Source organism: Purpureocillium lilacinum (genome assembly GCF_023168085.1).
Source record: "Purpureocillium lilacinum CBS 284.36 DNA, scaffold_5, whole genome shotgun sequence".
NCBI lineage: Eukaryota > Fungi > Ascomycota > Sordariomycetes > Hypocreales > Ophiocordycipitaceae > Purpureocillium > Purpureocillium lilacinum.
The window spans coordinates 1,580,769-1,605,038 of record NW_027072115.1 but is presented as its reverse complement, the minus strand read 5'-3'; the positions used below and the strand labels follow the sequence as shown (position 1 = coordinate 1,605,038).

The 24,270-nt window shown below is 62.2% G+C and overlaps 8 protein-coding genes across 8 annotated transcripts; 7 read left to right on the top strand and 1 right to left on the bottom strand.

The window, feature by feature from the left end:
- Nucleotides 1-847: 847 nt before the first annotated feature.
- On the top strand, nucleotides 848-2,095 carry PLICBS_007077 (uncharacterized protein; the record flags this gene model as incomplete). The annotated part of the gene is made up of 5 exons (XM_018320474.2): nucleotides 848-1,187; nucleotides 1,247-1,339; nucleotides 1,393-1,418; nucleotides 1,495-1,762; nucleotides 1,830-2,095. 5 exons carry the CDS (start codon nucleotides 848-850, stop codon nucleotides 2,093-2,095), a joined length of 993 nt encoding a protein of 330 aa, XP_018180371.2.
- Nucleotides 2,096-2,183: 88 nt separating this feature from the next.
- On the bottom strand, nucleotides 2,184-2,580 carry PLICBS_007076 (uncharacterized protein; the record flags this gene model as incomplete). Its single annotated transcript, XM_018320473.1, has 2 exons — nucleotides 2,184-2,309; nucleotides 2,386-2,580. The coding sequence occupies 2 exons, from the start codon at nucleotides 2,578-2,580 to the stop codon at nucleotides 2,184-2,186; spliced, it is 321 nt and encodes a 106-aa protein (XP_018180370.1).
- Nucleotides 2,581-3,143: 563 nt separating this feature from the next.
- PLICBS_007075 (uncharacterized protein) lies at nucleotides 3,144-4,277 on the top strand (the record flags this gene model as incomplete). The annotated part of the gene is made up of 3 exons (XM_018320472.2): nucleotides 3,144-3,252; nucleotides 3,325-3,868; nucleotides 3,959-4,277. The coding sequence occupies 3 exons, from the start codon at nucleotides 3,144-3,146 to the stop codon at nucleotides 4,275-4,277; spliced, it is 972 nt and encodes a 323-aa protein (XP_018180369.2).
- A 1,126-nt stretch (nucleotides 4,278-5,403) lies between these two features.
- On the top strand, nucleotides 5,404-6,037 carry PLICBS_007074 (uncharacterized protein; the record flags this gene model as incomplete). Its single annotated transcript, XM_018320471.1, has 2 exons — nucleotides 5,404-5,542; nucleotides 5,781-6,037. The coding sequence occupies 2 exons, from the start codon at nucleotides 5,404-5,406 to the stop codon at nucleotides 6,035-6,037; spliced, it is 396 nt and encodes a 131-aa protein (XP_018180368.1).
- A 1,647-nt stretch (nucleotides 6,038-7,684) lies between these two features.
- On the top strand, nucleotides 7,685-9,729 carry PLICBS_007073 (autophagy protein 22; the record flags this gene model as incomplete). The annotated part of the gene is made up of 2 exons (XM_018320470.2): nucleotides 7,685-8,000; nucleotides 8,090-9,729. The coding sequence occupies 2 exons, from the start codon at nucleotides 7,685-7,687 to the stop codon at nucleotides 9,727-9,729; spliced, it is 1,956 nt and encodes a 651-aa protein (XP_018180367.2).
- Nucleotides 9,730-11,283: 1,554 nt separating this feature from the next.
- PLICBS_007072 (uncharacterized protein) lies at nucleotides 11,284-12,782 on the top strand (the record flags this gene model as incomplete). Its single annotated transcript, XM_018320469.2, has 4 exons — nucleotides 11,284-11,572; nucleotides 11,651-11,944; nucleotides 12,000-12,130; nucleotides 12,189-12,782. The coding sequence occupies 4 exons, from the start codon at nucleotides 11,284-11,286 to the stop codon at nucleotides 12,780-12,782; spliced, it is 1,308 nt and encodes a 435-aa protein (XP_018180366.1).
- A 1,214-nt stretch (nucleotides 12,783-13,996) lies between these two features.
- On the top strand, nucleotides 13,997-15,030 carry PLICBS_007071 (F-actin-capping protein subunit beta; the record flags this gene model as incomplete). Its single annotated transcript, XM_018320468.2, has 3 exons — nucleotides 13,997-14,031; nucleotides 14,126-14,553; nucleotides 14,639-15,030. 3 exons carry the CDS (start codon nucleotides 13,997-13,999, stop codon nucleotides 15,028-15,030), a joined length of 855 nt encoding a protein of 284 aa, XP_018180365.2.
- A 4,926-nt stretch (nucleotides 15,031-19,956) lies between these two features.
- PLICBS_007070 (uncharacterized protein) lies at nucleotides 19,957-21,219 on the top strand (the record flags this gene model as incomplete). Its single annotated transcript, XM_018320465.1, has 3 exons — nucleotides 19,957-20,161; nucleotides 20,238-20,538; nucleotides 20,595-21,219. The coding sequence occupies 3 exons, from the start codon at nucleotides 19,957-19,959 to the stop codon at nucleotides 21,217-21,219; spliced, it is 1,131 nt and encodes a 376-aa protein (XP_018180362.1).
- Nucleotides 21,220-24,270: the final 3,051 nt, after the last annotated feature.

Sequence of the window (24,270 nt, the reverse complement as noted above, 5' to 3'; positions counted from 1 at the left end):
ACCGCATGCTGTGAATTGGGAGTACGGCCGGCGCGCGCTGTGACGGTTGCGCGTTCGGGGTAGATGCCGCCGACCGAGAATCGGAGGCGGACAGCTTCGAACATGCGGCGGGCCACTGCGCAACCCCCACGCCCGCTCCGCTTCCAGCCTCCAATTGCCTGCTCTGCCGTCACCCCCGCAGTGTTCGTCGGGGCCCCGCTGCAGATACACCCGCGGGTCGAAGTGACAGCACTGACGGCGGCCAGCTTGGAGCTCATCCCAGCTCTTCTCGGCCCAGCCCTCAGGTTTTACGCAGCTTGGGCCAGCCAAACTCAGGGAGCTCGTGGATCGTAGTTATCTAGAGGTACTGGCGACTGGCTCTCGGACAAGGCACGTATCCTCGCATCGCTTCATACGTCCGTAGGCGGCCCTCTTGTCAGCAACCGAAACCGAAGCCGAAACGAAAGGTCGGTCCCACGTACATAACGCGTTACTGTCCGAGAGCAAGCAAGCCCATCGTACCTAGTAGTTCGCCGCAACACCCTCGGCGTCATCCCAGGCTAATTGCGAGGTACCCAGCAGCGGCGCATCGTTCCCTCCCCTCCCCCCTCCGCCTCCCCCATCCCCGCCAAGCGAGCGCCCGCGCCCCGGGCGAACGCTGGCCGATCCCGCAGCGCGGCGGTGTTCCCCCCGCAGCAGCGTCACATACAGCAGGCCGCCCATCAGCCCAAGCCGAAGGAGCAAGGCAAAAGAAGACGAACGTTTAGACGAGCCGTCGGGGACTTTTTTTCTCTCCCCTAGGCTCACGTATCGTATAAAAGGATCGCCCCCTCATAATCCGCTGTGCGGGTTCGTGCCGCTGGCCATCATGAACGCCCTCCGGCAGACGCGTGCGACCACGACGAAGCTCCTCTCATCAGCATCACCAGCCAGCAACGGGACACGAGCCCTCCTTGTCGCCAACGCGTCTGTAGCGCAGTCGTCGGCTGTCCCGCGTCTAAACATCAGCGGCAGCAACAGCAGGCACTTCGGCACCACTCGACGAGCCATGGCAATGCAGGCGTCTAACCGCCTCAAGACGGCGTTTGCCCAGGGCCGCCAGTCCATGGGCATGTGGCAGATGCTGCCAGGGGCAAATGTCTCGCGCCTCCTGGCCCGGTCGGGGGTCGACTGGGTCATGGTCGACTGCGAGCACGGCAACATGGACGGTACGCAGTTCAGTGGGCAGAACACGACGCGTAGAGACTGACAGCACGGTTTCGTCTAGATAGCGCTATGCACGACGCCGTCCCGGCCATTGCCGCGCTGGGCGTATCGCCGTTAGTCCGGATCCCGGACATTCAGTCCTGGATGGTGAAGCGTAAGTCACTGAAGCTGCTGTAGTGATATAGTCCCAGGTTGACAGTCGATCAGGTGCACTTGACTCGGGCGCGCATGGGGTATGTAGCAATGCCTATCTCTTGAGCTACGTAAACGACGACGCGCGGCCAGACTGACTCCCATCTCTCCACATAGGTTCTGGTACCGCTGCTGCGCAGTGTCGAGCAGGCCAAGGAGCTCGTCCAGGCCGCCAAGTTCCCGCCCATGGGCCGCCGCGGCTTCGGCTCGCCCATCGCGCCGGAGCGCTTCAGCCCCATGCCGTCCTTCACCGAGTACCTACAGCAGGCCAACGACGCCCTCCTGACCATGGTGCAGATCGAGACCCGCGAGGCCCTCGACGTCGTGGAGGACATTGCCGCCGTCGACGGCATCGACGTGCTCTTCATCGGGCCCTTTGACCTCGGTACGCTCGCCTCCCTTCACTTTACCACTTTTCTTGGAGCCGATACTGACGCCGTCACACAATGCAGGCAACAGCATCGGCCACCCGATCCTCAACGGCGCAATGGCCCCCGAGCTTACCGACGCCATCGGCCGCATCCTCGCCGCGTGCCGCAAGGCGGGCAAGAAGTGCGGCATGTACGCCACGAGCGGCGAGCAGGCCAAGACCTTCGCGGACCAGGGCTTCGACATGATCAGCGTGGCGGCCGACTACACGGCGCTCGAGTACGTGCTGAAGCAGCAGTTTGGCGCCTCGCAGGGCCAGGGGGCGACGTCCAAGACGGGATCGTACTAAAGGAAGGAATTTGCTTGGTCGCTTTGTGTTCTTGCCTCGAGGCGAAGATGGGGCCGTTGGATAGTCAGTAGGTGGTTGGGCAGGCTACCTAGCTCTCCTCGACCTGGTCCATCTTGGCCTCGACTTGCTCAGGCGTGAACCTGTGCATTAATTTGACGGCCTTGCCGGCCGCGTCGACTTGTTCCTCTCGCGCCTCTGCCCTGCTGATGTGAATCTGTATCCGAACCGTGTTAACCACTCTCGTTTCACCTCTGTGCCACTCACGCAAGTGTGCAAGAACTCAAACTCACCACGGGTATATCAAAGTCGTACAGCTCCCGCCAGGATTTAGACTCGGGCAGCGCCAGGTTCACCTCGCGAAACACAAACGGCCGCTTGTCCCAGACGTCGGACAGGACGCCCTTTGCGTTCGTGCACAGGCCGCAGTTGTCGCGCGAGAAGAGCGTGATGCGGCACGCCTGCAGGAGGCGGCGCGTCGCAAACATGGCAGCAGGTCGAGCTGAGAGCCAGCTGGGCAATAGAACGGGACGGGATGTGGTCAATGTGGCTGCATGAAGCCCCGTGTCTGTGCCTCAGGTCGTGTTACTTTGAGGGGAGGTACTTGTTTTCCTCGTCGTTGCGTTGCGTTTGCTTTTGCGTGTCCTACGTGACATGATACGACACTGGACAGCTCAGGGGTCTGTGTGTGGGTGCTTTTCCTGGCGAGCTGTGCGAGCTCCGGCGCTGGCGGCACCGGCGCCGGCACCCCGCACCCAGACCGGCAGGCGGTGAGACGGGATGAGAGCCAACGAGCTCAGCTGTCCCGCCTTGCCCGCCCCGTCGTCATACAGAGCTATCAACTTTCTAGAAGATCCCACGATTCCCACCCCACCATACCAGTTAAACGGACCAGCTGGAAACGTTGTCTCGCCGTTTGCTTCGTCCCAGCATCAACCACGACCCTCCGGCCGACGCCAATTTCTTCACCGAGGCTTCCTCTGCCTCGTACACATCGCCGCCGCTCTACCGCCGCCGCATTGCGGATCCTGACGACGACTACTTGCCAAAGATGCCCGCCCAAAAGTGCGTCCACCAGGGCTGCGGCAAGGAGTTCACCGACCCCGACGAGAAGTGCGAGTATCACCCGGGCCCGCCCATCTTTCACGAGGGACAGAAAGGTAAAAAGGCGACAGTCTAGCTGGGATTCAAACCCCAAAGTGGCAATGAGCTAACGGCCGCCCCCCGCGCAGGATGGAAGTGTTGCAAGCCCCGCGTCCTGACGTTTGACGAGTTCATGACCATCCCGCCCTGCACGACGGGCACGCACTCAACCACCGACAAGCCCCCGCAGCTCGAGGAGAACAAACCGGCCGAGGACGACGCCTCGCTGGCCAAGAAGATTGCCGCCCTCACAGCCGACGGCCCGGCGCCCGCGCGCGTGCCCCTCCAGCCCGCGCAGCACGCGCCGACGCCGCCCCCGCCCCCGCCCGAGACGGACGACGACGACGCTTCGCTGGAGATCCCCGACGGCAAGGAGTGCAGGCGGCGGACGTGCGGGCACAAGTACAAGAAGGGCGCCGCGAGGGACGGCGAGAAGTGCGTGCACCACCCGGGCGTGCCCATCTTCCACGAGGGCAGCAAGGGCTACTCGTGCTGCAAGCGGCGGGTGCTCGAGTTTGACCAGTTCATGAAGATTGAGGGCTGCAAGACCAAGGACAGGCACCTGTTTATCGGCAGCGGCGAGAAGAAGGAAAAGGCAGGGTCGTCGGGCGAGGAGATTTTGGATACGGTCAGGTGAGTCGAGGCTCGCGACAGCTGGCCCAAGCACGACAGATGTGCGCCCGCGGCGCAGCAGGAGACCCCGTACTGACCGATTATACCCAGACACGACTTTTACCAGACGCCAACGAGCGTCATCGCGTCCTTTTTCCTCAAAAAGATCAACAAGGACACGGCCAAGGTGGAGTTCCAGCCCAAGCAGCTGACGCTGGACCTCGCGACGACGGACTCGCCGCCCAAGCGGTACTCGGCCGAGGTGCCGCTCTACGGGGCCATTGACGCGCAAAAGTCGTCGTACAAGGTGCTGGGGACCAAGCTGGAGCTGAACCTGGCCAAGGCGGATGGCGCGTCGTGGCCAGTGCTGCGAGGCGACGAGGCGACGACGGGGGAGATTCTGCAGATTGGGCGTGCTGGACGGGCGTAGGAGCGAAGCCGCATGCTCGTAGCTGCCTCCAGCTACCTGCCTGACTGCTAGGCAGTGGTACCTACTTGTAGAACAAAAAGACTTGTAGAGTTGGTGTAGAGCGTGGAGTACGGAGGGTCAATGGCGGCGGTGGCTGGCTACAATTCAAGGTATCGAGTGGGATGTGAGCCATGCAAACCCGAGTTGACGAACCTCGGCGTCGAATGCCCGACTGGACTGGACGGGCGTTCGAGAACCGGGATCTCGTCCACATGCACTGTCCACAACGCACTGCACGTACGGCGCTGAATGTGGTCAAAAGAGAAACACAATTAGCCTTTCTAATTGTCTGCGCGCCTCGCATGAAGCAGGGCCCGGCCAGCTGGTTAAAATTGGCCGGGATGCAATGCCAACTGATAAGCAACGTCGGGAAGGGTGGTGGCTTGCCCCCATCACCAACAGCAAACCGGCGCCCCGTCAATTTCGGGTACGTAACCGGGGCGCCGAACGGGCAGCTCTCACTGGCCCGCGCCGCCACGGGCCGGCCGTGAATAGTGCGCGAACGGCGCGCCGATAACGACTTCCACTTCCACTGATAAAGAACATCGGCTGCGATAAGGGAAAGGGCTGGATGAACGAACGGCCAAAGGGGTGGAGGGGGGCCAAGAGTAAGACTGTACGCCCTCGTGGCGTGGCGCCTCAATTTCTCATGTGCTTATCGGGCGCGGCGAGGCGAGGCGAGGCGAGGCGAGTCGAGGTGGTAATACAGGTGTAATACACGTGGGCGAGCCCTGAGGTCCCCTGGCAGCCAGCGGCGGCAGCATCAGCCCCAGCACGTGTGGTTTGCCTGCCCTGCCCGTTGTGCATGCCTGCCTGATGGATGGATGGGATGATGGATGGATCCGGCCATCGGCCACTGACCCGACTTCTCTGTGACGTATAACAGCCGAGGGTGCATCTCCTTGCATCCTCGCGTGCGACACTCAAACCCGCCCGCTGAAACTCTTTTTGTTTTCGCTCTCCCTCTCTTGTGTTACTGTTTCGGTCCCTGTCGCCGCTGATTCATCGCCCCGTCAGCTCCCAGTTCCTGTCAGCGAACTCAGCAGCATCAGCCCAGCGGGAACACTCTGCTGCTCCCGTCGTCGTCATGTCCGTCGAAGTGTCCCACGGCCGGGGCGGAGCCGGCAACATCAACGCCGACGACACGCAGTACGTGGACGGCGAGGTCGTGCGCTCCGGGCCGGAGGGCAGCCACGGGGACGGCGCGTACAGCGCCGGCAGAGGAGGTGAGTCCGACTGCGCGCGTGTGTTCCGCCGGAGGTCTTGCGATTTATGCTTTGGGCGCTGGTGTCTGTTTCGTCCTATGGATCGCGCGGCCACGGCTGCTGTTCCTCAAGTGCCGCTTTCCTGGAAGAACCATGGACAAGGAACATCAGATGTGCGATGGATGAAGCGCCATGGCTGGCTGGCCGGCCGGGCATCCCGTTTGGACCCCTGATGAGCGAGAGACTGACCGCGAAACAGGCGCCGGCAACATCGCCGACGTGGGCACCACCTCGTCGCAGCGCAAGGACCAGGACATCATCCCCGACGTGGCCGTGAGGGCCAGCCAGGACACGCAGGACTACCACACCGGGCGAGGCGGCGCCGGCAACGAGCACACGTCCGCCGAGCGCGCCAAGTCGCCCCCAGCAAAGACCAACGGCGGCGCAGCCGGCGAGGCCCCCATCAGCCTCGCCGACAAGCTCAAGGAGAAGCTGTTTGGCGCGTTCAAGAAATGAGAAGGCCGGCCTCGCGCCGTGGGCTGGGCTGGGCAGGGCAGCTGGGGGGGAAAGTGGGAAGAGAGATTGAACGTCGGGACGTGGAGGAGAGGTTGTAATTGGGGCCTTTCGTGACCCGCTGCGCACTGATGTTGTTTTGGTTTCCTTCGACGCAATGCTCGCAATGATATCCCGCTTGTTAGTACGGAGCAGTAGCTACCTACATAGCTTGAAGAATGCAGGCAAACCAAGAGCCACCACCAGCACCACCACCGCTACCAGACCCGTATATGTACCATCCATGCATCCTCTTGGCGGGCCGGCGCCATCTCATCATGCCTCTCCAAGTTCGTTTACGGAAAGCCGGCGATTTAGTGTCGACTATTCCGGGCGGGCCAAGCCAGCTGGTTTCGGATCTCCGCGAGGAACCCTTGCTGAAGAGGAATGACTACGTACGGACTACGGAGAACCGAGCGAGGGCTGCGGCAGGCCTGTGGATCAGCACGCGCGCGCGCGCGCAAGAGGCGCTCGTGATCGTCCTGCTGCCCGCTGGAAATGGATCCCCCCACCACCTCGAGGCCCAGGACATCCCCAGACTCCCCCCACTTGGGGCGGCGGGTTGCGTGTGTAGATGGGTAGACATGGGACGAGCTCGAGTTGGGGCCTCACCGACAATGAACAACGTCGCCGGCGGGATATGATGAACCTGGCTGGGCTGGTTCGACGACAATTGCGTCTGTGATGAGCGCGCCAACCCAAAGAGCAGCAGCTTCTTGCGCCACTCCTCACTGGATGGTGCGATTTAGCCAGAAACAAAAACGGCCGGCTGGAGAAACGCTGTCCGGGAATGCAACCCATAGCTGTGCTAGCCACGAGTCGAGCGCATCTATCCCCAAGGCGGCCCTCCCGCGACGAATGGGCAGCGACGGGGCCACGGCCGCCCGACATGGGTTCGCACCCCTCATTGCCTCATTGTGCAGACCCCCCGTTCGTGAACGAACCCCGCGAGACATCCGAACTGAGCTTGGCCGGCCGCAGCTATCAGAGTTCGGCCGCCCGGGAGGAGGGCCAGACGAGGCCAAGCGCCGCGGCGTAGGTATATCTATGCCCGGACGCCTCCGGGCGGTTCCCCCGTCGTGTTGGTCGCTCGCGGTGCCTCCGCTACTGTCCCCTCTGAGTGTGCCTGAGTCGTGGCCTCAGCAAGACATAAGAGTGTGCTTGTCCAGCCTTCCAGCCAGGTGTCTCGCCTCCACTGGGGCTCTTGATGGCGAACGCTCGGGGCAATAACCGCCGCTGGATCTCGCATTTCATGGAGGGCCGCACCGCAAACGCAGACAAGGGCCAACCGAGACGACACTTTACGCCAGACAACCATCGCTGGATGGGGCCTCAAAAAGGTTGAGGAATCAAGTTGAAGTCGCCGTGTCACAATCCGTCACGTGGCACGGGGCGTCTTTCCGTCTGGCTGACATCCCCCAGCAAGCTTGAGGAAGGAGAAAAGGCAGCACCAGCACCTGGCGTTGACGTAACGCGGAGCACGGGTTCCGCGCTGCGGTGGCGGCAAGGTCAGCCCTGTCGCACCGAGCAGGCCGCTACGGTGGCGGTCACAGGGCACGCTACAGCAGGGCCGCCCCCCCCCCCCCCCCCCCCCCCGACTTTTAGGTCACCATGCCGCCAAACAACAGTCAGCTGCCTCGCCCGGACCTCCAGGGTCACCGTCTCTGGTCTGGCCTCTCCGTCATCTCCAAGCGCTCCTTTCGCTCCTACACCTCATCCTTCGAGGCCGACGACGAGCGCTCCTCGACCGACGGCGACATGAGCCCGCCGAGAAGCAGCGACAGCGACAGCGACGACGCGCCCGGCCGGCGCCTCGCCGACGTGGACCGGTACGCGGGCCACGATGCGCGTCCCACGAGCCGCAAGGAGCTCGGCGGCTGGTACGCGTACTCGTTCGCGGCAGAGACGTACGTGGTTTGCGGCATCGGTAAGGCTACCCGTACTTTGCAGATGGCGTATCCTGACGCAGCTGCGCGTGGGAGGCCCGCGTCGGCGCAGACTAACACGAGGTCCCAGGCTCCTTCATCCCCATCCTGCTCGAGTCGCTCGCACGCGAAAACGGCGTCCTGCTCTCGGACCCCAGCAAGCCGTGCGGCTCCAGCGACAGCAAGGGCGAAGATGACGGGCAGTGCGTCGTCTACGTCCTGGGCGTCGAGATTAACACGGCAAGCTTCGCCATGTACACGTTTTCCGTGAGCGTCTTGCTGCAGGCGCTGCTCGTCGTCAGTATCAGCTGCGCCGCAGATCACGGCAACTACAGGAAGAAGCTGCTCCTCGCCTTTGCTTGGATTGGTAGCTTTGCTGTCATGGCCTACATCCTCGTTAGCAAAGAAACGTACATCCTCGGCGCCATCCTCACCATCATCTCAAACACGTCGTTCGGGGCGTCGTTTGTTCTCCTCAATTCCTTCCTCCCGCTGCTCGTCCGCCACCACCCGGAGGTTTTGGAGGCCCAGGCCAGCAAATCTTCAGACTTGAATGGCTCCGGACCCGAGCCACGACGAGCGGACGACTCTACGGACGACTTTGATTCATCCCTCGCCAACTCGAGATCTGGCTTGTTACCCGACGAAGCGGGTGCTGCGTCGGAATGGCCATCAAAGCACGCCGTGACGCAAGCAGAGATCACGTCCAAGGAGCTCGAGCTGTCGACGCGCCTGTCAGCGACGGGCTTGGGAATCGGCTACATCGCGGCGCTCACGGTCCAATGCATCTCCATTGGCATCCTGCTCAGCATGAAGAACACGACCTGGTCGCAGCGCGTGGTGCTGTTCTTCATTGGGTCCTGGTGGGCGGTCTTCACGATCCCCGCTGCAATGTGGCTCCGGCCGCGCCCCGGGCCGCCGTTGATGGCCGGCGACCGCAAGGATCGACTCACGTGGATATCCTATTTCACCTACGCATGGAAGTCGCTGTTCCGTACGATTCGACTAGCTCGACGCCTGGCGGACATCATGCTGTTCCTTGCGGGCTGGTTCCTGCTGTCAGACGCCATCGCGACAACGTCATCGACGGCTATCCTGTTTGCCAAGACTCAGCTTCACATGCGGCCGTGGGCGTTGGGCATGATCAACGTGATTGTCACACTGACGGGAGTCTTTGGCGCCTTTGGCTGGTCGTGGATGTCGCGCGTCTGCGGGCTCAAGGCGCACCAGACCATCTTGGTGTGCATCGCTCTCTTTGAGCTGATTCCGCTGTATGGACTCATGGGCTATCTGCCTTTCGTCCAGAGATGGGGGGTTCTGGGCCTGCAGCAGCCATGGGAGATGTATCCTCTGGCAGCGATATACGGCATCGTCATGGGTGGGCTGAGCAGTTACTGCCGGTCACTATACGGCGAGCTGATACCGCCGGGGTCAGAAGCCGCCTTCTACGCGCTCTACGCCATCACGGACAAGGGATCCAGCGTGTTCGGGCCGACGATTGTGGGCGCCATCATCGACAGGACAGGGAGCATCCGCCCTGCCTTTTGGTTCCTGGGTGCCCTGGTTGGGTTGCCGGCTCCGCTCATATGGTTCATCAACGTGGAGCGCGGCCGACGACAAGGCCACAAGCTTGCGGAGACGATTGAAGGGTTCTCGCCGTCGGCGGAGGAGGACACGCAGGACGAGGCAGAGAGGCGCGGGATGATGGCTGACTATGAAGAGGATGGCTAGAGGGCCACCATCCGTCTGGAAGCCGTTGGATCAGTGTTGAGTCGTGATTGAGCATAGCGACGGCGTTTGGTTGTGCTCGCTTTGAGCGAGTTCTGGTTTTGTTCTCGTAATGCTGCGTACGAGTTGATGCGACTTGACAGGGGATGGATGCAGGGGCAGATTCGACCAACTGAGATGCGGCGGGGTTCCGAAGAAGCCGTGTTAGTCTTGTTTGACTTGGTAATGTAGCTTGACGGGCATAAAGTACACGAATCAAGTAGACGTCTTTGTCGTCATGCCTCATGGAACAAAACACACAGGCAAATGCGTCGAGTCAAGCGGTGCAGCAAGCCCAGTTACAGGAGGTGCGATAGTGCGCGTGATCCGAAGACCATGCTGTATGTGCCCGGTCCTCCATATGGCCAGTCAGCACATGGGGCAACCAAGCTTGCCAACCGGCTCCTTCCAACGGCCGCGAGGCGAGGTGTGTTGGGCGGGCGTGGCGGAGTGGAGGTCTGATGGGGGCGCGTCTATTACTCAGTTGCTGCCTAGGTTGCTGGGAGTGTGAAGAACGCCCAAAACCAACTGTGCTTGGACGAAACTCGGAAGTCGTGGTAGCGCATACAATCTTCGCAGGTGCTCCGTGGCAGCGCGTAAAGCGGCGCTTTCTGCATTGGCAGAAATGCGTGTAATATCTCTAGTGCCTGTCTGGCGTTCACCTGGTCAACTAGTTAATGGATGGAGCCTGGTTGGCGCGCGGCGGCGCAGTGGAAGGAGCCAGACACGCGCGCCTTCTTTGTCTTCCGCCACTGTGCTTGGCAGCTGGAGCGGAGGAAAGCGCCCCCGACACGCGCCTGCTGCGCCAGTGACCCCTCTCATGCCCTCCCAGCTCCTCTCCATTTCAGCACGGGCGCCCGTTCCTCGCTGGCCGGGGTATGTACCTAACAGGCAAAAAAGCTGTCCGGGTGGTTACCTCTCTGCCTTACAGCGCCGCGCCCGCGACTGATACTACTGCCGCTGCTAACCCAATAGGCCTGGGTTTTATTTGCCCACCCAGCCACCGCGATTCTTCGCCAACTCGCCGTCGGACTGCCTTCGAGTCACGCTTCGCACCGCACCGCACCCGCGCTCCCCATCTCGGCGACCCGAGTCCTGCGGTCGAGCTGCGACGAACGCGATTGACGCCGCGACGCCGGACGCTCGAAATCCGGATCCGAGCCGCAACCCCGACCGACCTGTGTAACGTGTGCCCCTCGCCGCGCAGCCCGTCCGTCGCCTCCACCACCCAGCCCGAACCCCATCCGTCCCCTCGCGCCGCGAAAAGCATCGTATCCCCAGTGGGTGCCGCAGCAGCCCGCAGCAGCCGCACTCGCCGGCAGCCTCAGCGCACCCCAGCGGCCGGCCGGAGCTCTCCCTGCTGGACACGCCCGCCCGCCCGCGCCAATGCTGGTGCGCCTGGCCTTCTTCCTCGACCTCCTCGACCGGACATTGGTGTGATCGAGGATCTTCGGATCGCGCTCTCCCGAGTGCCGCCGCCCGCGACCCTCCCGCTGCACCAGCCCGCCGCGCGTCATCATGAGCTCCAAATCGAGGAAGCGGTCCCGCGCCGTCACCGACGAGAACCGCGCCGACTGCCCCTTCGCCGTGACGCTCGTCACGACGCCCTCGTATGAGGAGCGGGACCATGTGGCCAAGAAGCGCAAGCGCGACGGCACTGAAGACGACCGGAGCTCCAAGGAGCTGATACAGGTGTCGCCCTTTGCGCCCAGGGGCAAGTTCAAGACGCATCAGACCATGGACGTGTCGTATAGCGTGGAGCCGCGCAAGCGCTGGCTCGACATGACGCGATACAACAGCTTCGTTCGTAAGTAGCAGCCTCCTCGCTGATTGTTTTGCGACCACCCTGTTAGCTGGCGGGCAGCTCGCTGACTCACGACCGCAGTCAACAACGTCAAGTACTACAACGAGAACTATGTCTACATCGCCAACGACGCGACGATTGAGCGCCAAAAGGCGACCAACAAGGACCCCGAGCGCCGGGGCCTGCTACAGTCCGCCGACTACTGGGTGGCCAAGATCCTCGAGGTTAGGGCCCTCGACGAGCACCATGTCTACGCCCGCGTCTACTGGATGTACTCCCCCGACGAGTTGCCGTCGAACACGCTTGACGGGAAGAAGGTCGTGTCTGGGCGTCAGCCGTACCACGGCCAGAACGAGTTGATTGCGTCAAACCACAGTAAGCGGACTTGTTCGTCTCGTGTCCTGCGCGGCCGAATGCTAACGAGAGACAGTGGACGTCATCAATGTCGTCAGCGTTGCGATGCGCGCCGAGGTCAATCAGTGGGTCGAGGCCGACGACGACCAGATCCAAGAGTCGCTTTATTGGAGACAGGCTTTTGACTGTCGTACGTCGCAGCTCTCGGTACGCCTCCCCCGCCCCGGTGACACAAGGAGGATCCATGCTGACATGTGCCTCGCAGTCCGTCGAGCTCACGTGCAAGTGCAAAACGCCCGCGAACCCAGACAAGACGCTTGTCGGGTGCACCAACTCGAACTGCGAGCAGTGGCTTCACAAGGAGTGCCTGCTGCACGATATCCTGACGCGCGTGTACGACGAGCTCGGAACCGACAAGCCACACAAGTCCAATGACTTGCCAGTCAAGATGGAAACGGACGACGCGCCCAACCCTGCGCTGCGCTCGACAACCCCGACCGGAATCAAGGGCGAGGGAACACAGTCTCCAGCAGGCCTCAAGCAGGGGCCGAATGGGGACGTCGCGCCACCGAAACAGCTCGACGGCATCACGCCCAAGGCGACCGAGTCGCCAGCCCCGGGAACGCCAATCGCCGCAACCATCGAGAAGCCGTCAAGATCATCGTCGGTCAAGAGGGGCCGCGGAAAGAAGGCCGCCGTCGAGAGCAAGCCGTACGAGGGCTTGTTCGAGGCGGAGCTCATCCTGGACAATGGGCCGACGGCGTGGCAGATCACGGACCTGAGACAAGGCGTGACGGGAGGCGACCGCACCTGGACGCAGCCTGCTACCTGCTTGGTATGCGGAACCAAAATCGACTGAATCCTAGACGAGTGATCTACGGCCGTATAGCTCGGGTGTTTGGATAGCTCGGCTAGTTATCCTACGCAAGGTGTCTTCCATCTCTCTTTTCTATTTTCATTGTTTCATCTGGATCAGCTTTCGCACGCCTTCTTTTTCTGGGTATATATATACACGAAGGGGAGATGGCGGTGGCAACGGCAGCAGCTCTGAGAAACCCGTTGGCGTTTACTTGGGCGGATGCGTCACTCTGCGAGCCAGGCGTCGAAAAAATGGGGGAGGGTGAGAGTCGACAGCGAGGGTCCGGAATGCTTTGACGAGGTCAGCGGCCGGGCGGAGCTACCTGTTGGCTAACCTGCACGGTTCGCGCTGGCCTCGCGCCTTGATTTCACTTTGTTTTGAGTGTGTGCGTGTGTGCGTGCGTGCGTGCGTTTGGCATCCACGACGGGCAAGGCGTTTCTGCGGGAATCGTACTACGTATGTATATACCTTTGGTATGGGGGGGATGGGCCGGCGGCGGGTTGAGGTGTGCGCGAGGGCGGTTTCAGTCCAGTCCAGTCTGGTCCGGTCGGAAGGCAGGCAGGCAGGCAGGCAGGCAGCGGCGGTGATGGTGGTGGTGGTGGTGATGGTGATTTTGTGGTTGCGTGTTTCTTCTTGGGATAAGGTAGCTTCGGTGTTGACATTGAATGAGTTTGAATCACTGGCTTATGAATTGGCCCATGTGCCGTTGTGAAAAGAAATGTGCTTTGTACTGTAGATCCGCCAAGCTCGTGTCGCGCAGTAGCATTGAGGGCCGCCCGCTGCGTGTACCACTATCCATGGATGTGTTTTGCGGCCGTTGGCGATGGCACCTCGTCGGTGAACCTGCACGTCAGCTGTAGGCAAGGTAAGGTAGGTAGTTCACCTAGCTGACTGACCACGCTGAGTCGCTGACCGTGTTTAGCGGGCAAGTGGTCCTCCGTAGCAGGCACGCAGCCAATCCGCCCCGGGCGTTGCGACCCCGCCGTTCCGCAATCCGCAGCCCGCACCCATCGACCGACCAAGCGACCCCGCCGCGTCAGACCCAAGCAAGCAAGCAAGCTCCCGGAGCTCGCCTCATCCTCATCCCAGTCCCATTCCCAAGCCGCGCACCGCATCGCATCTCGCATCGCAGCTCCACAGCCCGCCGCAGCGACCCCCAAGACGGACGAAGAGATCGAGGACGCCTTCGCTCACCACAGGCACGGTCGTCCAAAATGGCCGCCGCCGCGGACCCCTTTGACTCGGCGCTGTACGATACCGTCTCCCCCCTCCCATCTCCCTCCGGGGTCGTGGCCCTCGGGTGACAAGCTGGCGGACATCTGACTGATTGCTCAACGAAAAAGGGACCTCCTCCGGCGGCTGAACCCCAAGCACACGGCCGACCACCTCAATGCCATCATCTCGCTCGCGCCCGACCTGACCGAGGACCTCCTCTCGTCGGTCGACCAGCCGCTGGCCGTGCGCCGCTGCCGCCAGACGGGCCGCGAGTACCTCCTCTGCGACTACAACCGCGACGGCGACTCGCACCGCAGCCCCTGGTCCAACCAGTTCGACCCACCGCTCGACGAGGCCGGCGCGGGCGGCATCGGTGCCGACGGCAACGAGGGCGCCGGCGAGGGTGCCGTCCCCAGCGAGCGCGTCCGTCGCATGGAAATCAAGGCCAACGAGGCCTTTGACATCTACAGGGAGCTGTACTACGAGGGGGGCGTGAGCAGCGTCTACTTTTGGAACCTCGACGATGGCTTTGCCGGCGTCGTGCTGCTCAAGAAGAGTGAGTCCCCCACGCTGGCATCACTCTGCGGAAGCACAGCCAACGAGCACGGAGACTGACGGCGAGCTTTTCGCGGGGTCAACAGCGGCGACCCCCGGTGGAAGCAGCGAGGGCGTCTGGGACTCCATCCACGTATTCGAGGCCATCGAACGCGGCCGCACGACTCACTATAAGCTCACCTCGACCGTGATCCTCTCCCTCTCCACCGCCGAGGGCTCCATTGGCGACATGGACCTCAGCGGCAACATGACGCGCCAGGTGGAGCAGGACCTCCCCGTCGACAGCGACGAGAGCCACATCGCCAACGTCGGCCGCCTCGTCGAGGACATGGAGCTCAAGATGCGCAACCTGCTCCAGGATGTCTACTTTGGCAAGGCAAAGGACGTGGTCGGGGACCTGCGCAGCGTGGGCAGCCTGAGCGACGGCGCCCGGGACAGGGAGACCCAGAGGGAGCTTATTGGCAGCATGAGACGATAGAAGAGCGCCGGGCCTTTTTTCGGAAGCGGAATGAAGACCGAGCGGGAACACACAAAGTCGGCCTGATGGCGTCCTGATAGTGTCCCGATGGTGAAGCGGCCGGGCGCTCTGAGACATGTTAGGCCCTCTTCTTGACAAGCCAATGTCGATGGCGTGCTGGCCACGGCTTGACATGGCCGTGCGCTGCGACTCATGCATCAAGCGCTGACGGGCAGCTGTTGACTCGGCGCCGTCAAAGTCTGGCAGAAATAGAAGTAACTTATCCACGCCGAGACAATAGTCCTGCTCACCCAACCCTTGGCTCATGCCGGGCCGGCTTCCGCCCGCTACTGGCGGCCGGCATTTCAATCCATCTGGCCGAGATCGGGATCATGACGCCACGGCGCCGTTTGGATTCGGGTGATGGCCACTGACGGCGTCCACTGGGGCCGTGTGGGCAAGTCGAGTGCCGCAACGAAAGCCGCGCGTATGGAGCACCCGCGCCTAGGGCACCTAGTAGCCTTGGACCTGAACATGGCCGGGGGCGCACCCTGCACATACCACGGGACGGTATTGCGCATAAGTCTGCAGCGGGCGCCAATTTCAGGGCGTCTATCAAAACGGCATGCGGGTCGACAGCAACAGCAGGTGTCCGTGGCACCGGGGCTGCGGGCCGGCAAGGCAGCACCTCACCTCCACGGAACCGTTGAATGACACTATTCCCTTTGTTGGGGTGGCTAACGTGCACTGAGGCAGCCTCCGGACACCAACCGAGAAGGCGGCTGCGCCAGCAAAGCAAGGCAGTGGTGCCGGCGTGGTTGACGGAATCTTCTGGACTTCCTCTCTGTTGTCGTGGCTTGCGATAGCGCAGGTCGTCTTCTGTCATTCGACATGTATGCTTGCTTTTTTTACGACCTGCAGCTCCGAGCGAGGACCTTGACGTGCCGGGTGATGACTTGCAGATGCATGCCCATGTCGGGCATTTGCATGCTTGCTTATGCAGAATCTGTCCACTGGTTGGGTTCATCCGGTGACGGCACTCATCCTGGTCGACATGTCACGACAACTGGCCAGGCCAAACGGAAGGCGTCTCGCTGCGCCGTTCCAAACCCTTCTCAATCAAACGAAGCACATCGTCGGAGCTTCAACTGCGGCAATAAGCTGACCTGGTCCTGGGGCCGCTTCCTAATCAGAAACGGTGACGCCACTCCCCGCCAAGAACGTCCTCTTGGGCCAGCTCCAATATCGGGCTTGGAACATGCTCTCCTACTCGTGATTCCACCCATCATGGTTGGTCAATGCTCCGTGACAAGGCTGGCAAGACGCTCGGGACTACCGTCGCAAGCCCACGTTTATTACCGGCGCGGTTTGATCGAGCGGTCCGCCGTGCAAGCGCTACGCCACTTGGAGAGGCGGCGGCCAGGTGGATAGAGTCTGAGTCAGTGCTCCGGCGCAGATGAGCTTCTCGGGATCGCGAGGCAAGTGCCGCGCTTCGTGGCACGTCGACACCGAGGAAGCCGAGGGAGCATCGACGACTCTTCCGTGCCGGGCGAATGGATGCTCAGATTGAAGCGGTGAAGACGGTGGCGCACCCTCTCCAGTGTCAGACCCGACATCCATGCGCTTGAAGAGTGTGGCCAGGGAACGACAGGAAGGCATCCCAGTCTTTCTGGCGTATCGCCAAGGAAGGCTCGCTCCGCTTGTCAGCCTCTGCATGTTCCCCGAGCTGGTCTACGAGAGCGCCATCCAGCTAACAAGGCGTGGCGGTATTCCTAGCCCGCTTGCGCCGGTTTGTAGCGTGTTGCGGCAGACTGCTTTGTGCTTTTGTGGCTGTCAACCGAGACAGGCGCAAAAGGCACTACTTGTGCCACCCTGGGGGCAAGCTTCTGCGCTGGACGCAGCGAGCAGGCGTACGCTTGTGGCACAGGTATCGGGCGAGAGGAAACAGACGCAAGGCACAGCGCTGTCGCGGTTAGGTTCGCCGTCTCGCGCAGTATTGGACGCAAATGTGTGGCCCGAGAAGGCAACCCTGGAGTTTCTGCAGCGTCTCGTGGGTGATCAGTGTGGAGACTGGTCAACAATCCACTTGTCTCGAGAGGCGATGGTCTTACATGGTGCACATGCATGACAACGAAGAGTATGGAGCCCCTGAAACGGTCGAGAGCCCGCCGGGCTCCGTCACCGGGCCTGAGATGCTGGGGTTGCCGCCATGGCAGAAGCTCAGTCGCGAGCGGGAGAACTAGTGAAAGTAACCTCGCTGGAAACCTTCTAGAACGGCGGAGAAATGGGTCTTTCGAGCCCCGCGGTCAGGACCAGTTGTATGCCCCGTTTCCCTGGGACAATCACTCAATTGCTGTCGCTCAAGACATCTCTCGTCGTTGGCTAGCCGTCGTGTTCCAAGCCAGCCGTCCGGCCCTGTCGATCGAAGTCGTGTCCGGACACAGGCGAGCATTGGGAAATGGTCAACCTGGAATGGGTGGGTTAGGAGGCCCACCACCAAGGCGGTCTGTCCGTCGTGGCCTTTCAGCAGCGTCCACTCACTCCCGGGCCGGTACGAAGTAGTGGGCTCCTGGCTCCTCAAGAGCGCGCGACGCGCTCCTCGAGGCCAATCTCGGCGCGGTTCGTCCCACCAAGCGTTGCACATGGTGGTCCCACTCCATCGTCACTCGCCTCCGACCCAGCGGCCACAGCCAAGAGATGGCGGGAGGCTTGCCAGAACGGTGGTTAGCAGGGTGGGAGACCTACCCGGAGCCCCAGCGCCGACACTACCAGGTCCGGTTGTGGGCGTCGGCTCGGGTCGCTACAGAGCGGGAAGGCAAGCGTCGGGACGTGCTTTTGGCGCTGGCTACCCCTGTGAGGGTCAGTGAACGCCCGGCTATGAGGATCATTGCGGGCAGCGGCTCGGCGGCTAGGGCTCAGTCTATGCCGACCACGACGTTGAATCCAAGGGGCCCGGACGCCGTGAGGGAAGAGGTGAGATGACCAAGGCCGCAGCTCGGGTCCTGAGCGGAGAGTCTTGTCAGTTTCCCTTGAATGTGCATCTGTCGATGACCGTTCACTCGCGCAATCTTGTAGATCTCTGGGCTTCGTGGCTGGTGAGCGCTCACGCATGATCCCATGTTGGGGCGACCAAGGCATGGGAGGCAAGCATGGTCGGGACGCCCCCGAAGCTGATCATTCGGGGTCATTAGACAGAGACAGAGGTCGCGTTGTGGTGGGGCGTCACAGGGGCTGGTGACAAGGATGGCGATGGGACCTGGCCTGCTCTGGACCAGGGGCATGCGTCTGAGGCGGAAATTTCGGGCGCGGCAGAGGCGTCGTCGCCGCGGCGTCTTGTTCGTCGTCTGGCGCGCCGACCGGAGTACAGCGTGGGATGAAGAGGGAGCGAGAATTTGAAGCATCGCACCCCGACATCATTGACGAGGCATGCGGGACCTGGCCGAGTATGTACGGCTACGCCGCAATTGACGCTAGGCGCACCCATTCAGCGGTTTGTTGGAAGCCGATAAATTGCTGGACGACAGAGAGGACCACACCTGGGCAGGGGCACAGCAGCTGATACCGTAGTCGTCGGCGAAGCTGGAGGAGCGGGTATGGTGGCCTGGCAAGTTGGGCCGGCGTCAGAGTCACTCATCAAACGCGCGTCGAGGCAGCGCACCGGCGCATTCAGGCCGCCCTGGGAGTGTCAGGAATGAGAAGTGAGGAGAGAGGGATGCGAGAGAGCGAGAGAAACGCAGAGGCAGAAAGAGCAGACGACTTCGCATGGAGAGATGTCGTCGACTTGGAGACCCCCGGACGGACAGGCGTGGACAAGGCACCCCGAGTGCCTGGCCTGGCCTGAGGACAGGAGGGTCGTCGTGGCGGTGGAACCGGCTCGCCCATCAGCGCCGGCGGGAGCAGGCGGGATTGCGGGAGCACCACCACCACCACCAGCCCGCAGAAGCTGGTGCATATTAAAGACGGGACCGAGCCCCTCCATGCCGGCATCCCTGACGCCGCCTCTTGTCTGCTTTGTGCGCTCCCGTCTCGTACATTTTACTACGCAGTTGCATGCGGCCGGAGCACGGAGCACGCTACTGTTGTTGCCTTGCCTGCCCAAGGTATTATACGGCACGGGTGCCCGCCTGCCCTTCTCCCGTCCCTCTGCCCGCTGCCCGCTGCCCGCCTCCCGCCTCTCGGTAGCACGTCGCACCTCGCCGTACTCACTTGGACTGCTCGCCGCTCGGCTTGCGCTGCGACTGCGTGCGTCTCTCTCTACCTTACCTTTCAAGGCTCGTCGCCCGCTCTCGCCTTCCTCGTCGCCCGCCTTCTGCTTGCCGCAAGGCGCTCCTGCATTTTTCGACTTCCTGCTTTCCCCTTACTTTTCAGGTTCCGTCCTCCCCTGCTTCTTTCCTTCCCTCTCTTTCCTGCTTCCTTCCTTGGCCCCTTCCCTTTCTGCCCCTCCTCTGCCGTTGCGCAGGCTACTCACTGCGTCATTTGCGACCCCGACTTCTTCATTGCGCCTTCTCGTTGCATCTGCGACTTCCTGCGCCGCGATTCGAGCTGTGGAGGAAGGTGCGTTGTGGTGGACCTGGCAGCACCAGCTCGGCGTTCGTCGACCTTCCCGTCCCTCCTGAGCCAACCCTTTCCACTTCGACACCCGAGCTGCCGTCGAGTCGACGCCCCTGCGTCCGCAACCGCACCCGCCTTCGCCACCCAACTGCTACTGCCCCGACGGAGCGACGCAGAATCGATCGTCTCTGCCCGGCACCGACGGTTTTGTCGCACCGGTGATTGTTCGGTCGGCTGCCGTGAACCGCACTCTGCGCGCCTGCCGCTACCCCTCGGCGCGCGACCCGACCAAGCGGAGCCTGCCCCTCCTCGGCTGCCTCACCCGCCGTCCGCCTCCAACAACGGCACAGGATCACTTTACCAGGCAACCGACGTGCAACCCCACGATCGCCCACAATGGCCGACGAGAAGCCGTCGGTACTCATCATCGGTGGCCTGGGCTACATTGGCCGCTTTCTAGCCCTCCACATCCATCGGAACCAGCTTGCCTCTGACGTGCGTCTTGTCGACAAGGTGCTTCCCCAGCTTGCTTGGCTCGCTCCAGAGTTCTCCGACGCCTGTTCGCAAGATAAGTTTATGCAGGCAGATGCCAGCAGAACCGGTGAGTTGTGTCGAGTCTGTTTGAGCCCCTGGACCATCTGGCTGACGCAAGTGCCTTCCCGGCCTTTCTCGTGTAGAAGGCTTGGCTAGGATATTCGACCGTCCAGACGGGAAGCAATGGGACTACGTCTTCAATTGCGGTGGCGAGACGCGATACTCTCAAGAAGACGAGGTCTACAAGTTAAGGTCGTTGAACCTGTCCCTGGCCGTGGGCAATGAGGCCGCCAGGAGGAAAGTCAAGGTTTTTGTGGAGCTGAGCACGGGCATGGTGTACAAGTCAGACTCGTCGCCCAGCAGAGAAAAGGACAAGCTCAAGCCGTGGAACAAGATTGCAGTCTTCAAGCTGCAAGCGGAGGAGGAACTGGCAAAGATCGCGGGGTAAGTCCACTTGAGCATGGTACCACAGCGGGCCCGAGCTGACAGGCCGTTTGTAGCCTCAACCTCGTCATCGTGCGCCTCCCTCACGTCTACGGCCCATACGCCTCACAGTGGGTCGCAACAGCGCTGTGCATGGCGCGCGTCTACCAGCATCTCGAAGGCGAGATGAAGTGGCTGTGGACCAAGGACCTGCGCACCAACACGGTGCACATCGACGACGCCACCCGTGCTCTCTGGGACATCGCTGCGTGGTACGCTGCTGGCAAGGCCAAATGGAACGCCGGCGAGATGGGGCCAGTGCCGACCTTCAATGTCGTCGACAAGGGCGAGACCAACCAGGGAACCATGGCCGACATCATTGGTGCCATCTTTCAGATCGAGACTGGCTTCCAGGGCCAGCTGATAAGTACATTTGCGCGCATGAACCTGGACAGCGTCGTGGATGATGTCAACGACGAAATCTTGGGCCCGTGGGCGGAACTGCTTCATGACGCGGGCATCACCAGGCCCGGGCCACTGACTCCGTTCATGGAGAAGGAGCTGCTGAAAGACACTGACTTGAGCATGGACGGCAGCCGGCTTGAAACGTTGTTGGACTTCAAGTATGAGAAGCCGAAGATCACCAAAGAGCTGGTGGTGGAGGTGATTGAGAGTTACAAGAGGATGAAGTGGTGGCCGTGAGGGAAGGCAGGTGAGACAAAAGTGCTGACGTTGGGAATAATGCGGCTGGCCTGCCTGGCTGGCCCTTTAAAGACGACTCGCCCACTGGAAATGAGACACGGGCCCGGCCACATCGGCCGCGAGAAGGGCGGTCCCAAGGGGAAAGGGTTTCCACGGCGAGTCCTGGCCACGCGATGCTAGTGCTGGCGGTGGGTCAGATGTCTCTCACGGCACATGTGGGTGCTGGGCGGGTCGAATCTGGCAGTGTACGAGTACAGGATGTGACGGCCGAGGAGTACGACGTATCTGTGGGTGGCGCTGAGGGAGAGCGACGGTATGCAACGAAAGAATGAACGACCCCTGACTGGCAAAGTGCCGTACCGTGATGTGATGCGGGGGCGCGGCGACGGTGTCGTGCAAGCCGAGTAGACGCAGGATGGCGGCATTCGCACATGCTGTCCCGAGGCAGGACAGTGATGTTCTCGCACGAGGGATTCCTCAGGGGTAGGACAGGCGACCGATGAGGCATAAGAAGCGTGCAGAGGGATCGACCCTGTCATTTCTGCGTCGCAGGTGCGGTTACGAAGCACGACGGCATGGCAGCTGTCGTGCGACGCGGCTGCATCTCGCATGATTGTTCCTGCATGGCGGGAGCATGTGCATGAGGTGCGCGCCAATCTGTCGGCCGGGAGCCGGGATAGGAAGTAGGCGCGGCTCGTCCTGAGACGGGAGCGAGCCAAGACGTCTATCTATTCTTGGGACTGCGCACGCAACCCACAAGATGGACCTAGAACGTAGGTACGGGCCTGGCTACCTGTCAATGCGGCAGTTCGGCCGGGGAGGCCATGGAAGCCAAGCCCGCCTCACGACGTGCGCCGTTATGCCCTACCCTGCCCCTCGCCCTCCCTCCACTGGGTGGAACCTAGAGGCTAGAGTGCAGCAGCATCAGCATCAGCATCAGCACTGGTATCGTCATCGTGTCTATTTGGTATGAAGTGCGCGACGAGCAGAGCCGAGCTAGGGTCGAGTGGCTGGTGCGCTCGCGGCACCCAGGCCTTCAGCAAGTACCGGGCACACGGCGAATGATGTGTCAGGTTCGTCCTCTGTCGACGTCCCGACGAGAGGCGTGTCAAGTACACGCGTATCGCGGGTTATCACTTGCGGAGGTTGACAGGGTCCTCATGCAGGTGTATGTGCGTGATACCTAGTACCTTAGGCAGGCAGGCTGACGTGAACCCTCGGTACTATGTGCCTCTTCGTATGGACGGGAGGCGCTAGCGCACGTTCGGCGGATGGACGCGCGCCGCCCAGGGGGAACGAGGTTTCCATGCGGGCCACATGGCGTCCTTTTCTGGCGGGCTGGCCATGGGAGAGAGAGGCGGGGGAGAGCCGCTGCCACGGCGTCCCGCGAGGCTGGGTGCGTCCCCCGGGCGCCCGGCGGCGGTGGGCGGGCGGCCCGGCTGTTGTCGACTTTTAGCACGTGCAGCAGCGGCAGCAGTTACTTGGAACGCCGGGCGAAGCTGTTGGAGCCAAGGAGAATGAATACACCGGGCTGGGGAGAAGGGGGGGGTGCTGCCGAGGGACGGGGCCCCGCGCGCGCGCGCGGCGGACGGAGGATATCCACGAAAAGAGCCATTGCTCCGGAATGATGGGCTGGCGGTCCGTGGACGGATGGATCGCGTAGGTTCTCATGGTAGATAGTGGTGGTGGGGGGCCGGGGCCCGGGGCGGGCGGTGCTCGGTCGTGGGTAAGTGAAAATGTGGAGGGCTAGGGGGAACGAAACGGGGTTTCTGACTGATTCTGTCGTTGTCGTGGGGAGAAGGGAAGACTTGGCGGAGAGGGACACCGAGGAGGCGGCAGTATTGATAGAAGCTGGCGTGGGTGTGGTGGTGGAGGAGGGCTGAGGTTGAAATAAGAAGAGGGTTTCGGGGTGCAGTGGTCGAGCCGAATTCCAGAGGAGCCGGCGAAACGAAACATTGCATTGGTGACGGGGAGGTGGTGGTGCCTGACCGTCGGTGTACTGACAGTAGGTACCCGTTGCGCCTGGTGCCGTGCCAGCTCTGCTCGGCTCAGACCAGCACCAAGTACTTCGTAGCCCTAGAGAAATCTCACCGTAACTCACTGCAGTTCCAATCCTCGGTGGTCCGCCCGCACCGCACTCCATGCCCTCCACTGCCCATGGGCAGGCACCACCACCCCGCAATGCGCCAGGACGCCGACGCCCCCCCGGGTGTGGGGGAACGTCGCCCAGAAGGCCTTCGCACCTGGGCAGGTAAGGCACCTTACCTTCTGTGCCCCGCCGAGCCGGGCACCTAACTCCAAAAGGGGAGCCCCTGGCCGAACGCTGGGCTGCCGCTACCTACGCGAACCGGGGGCCGTGTGGCGCTGTCGACGTCGTCCACGACAGGCAGCCCCCCCCCGCGCCGGCCGGGCTGTCCCAGACTCCCAACCCCAGCGCAACCTGTACTCGACGTATCCCGTTTCAGCGCGTCCCCCAAGGGCTTTCCCGGGGCGCCGTCGACCTCGGCCAGTTCGGGCGATCCGTCCCATTGCAGCAGCGCCCGCGCCTCTCGCTGCATGGGCCTGTCCTGTCCTGTCATGCACGAGGAGGGTGATGAGGTGGCAGGCGGTGCGCGAGCGATCGCGCCAGAATTTTTGGGGAAGCAAGCTAGAGAAGGTCCCCTCCCCTCTCTCCCCTCCGCCCCCCCCCCATTTTTGACAAGGTACCTACGTAGGCGGGCAGGCGGGCTGGCTGCGTTGGGAATATGCGATGAGGGAGGATGGATGGATGGATGCGCTGGCTTGTGAAAGTGTCCCACCCCCCGCCCGCCCGTCCTGCCCGCCCGCCACGCCGCCCGAACGCTGTCGTCACGCCAGGTACATGCACATGCTCGACGAGGCAGGCACCTTCGGATCCGGACTCCATTGATAAACCCCCAAGGCGCGCGCAAGCCCGCCCTTTTCCCTGTGCGCTTCTCTCCTTCTGGAACAACATCGTCCTCCCCGTCTCACTAGGTCACCTTGCACGATACCCTTCCTTGCTTTCTCTGGGCCCGGTGTCTTTGAGCAAGC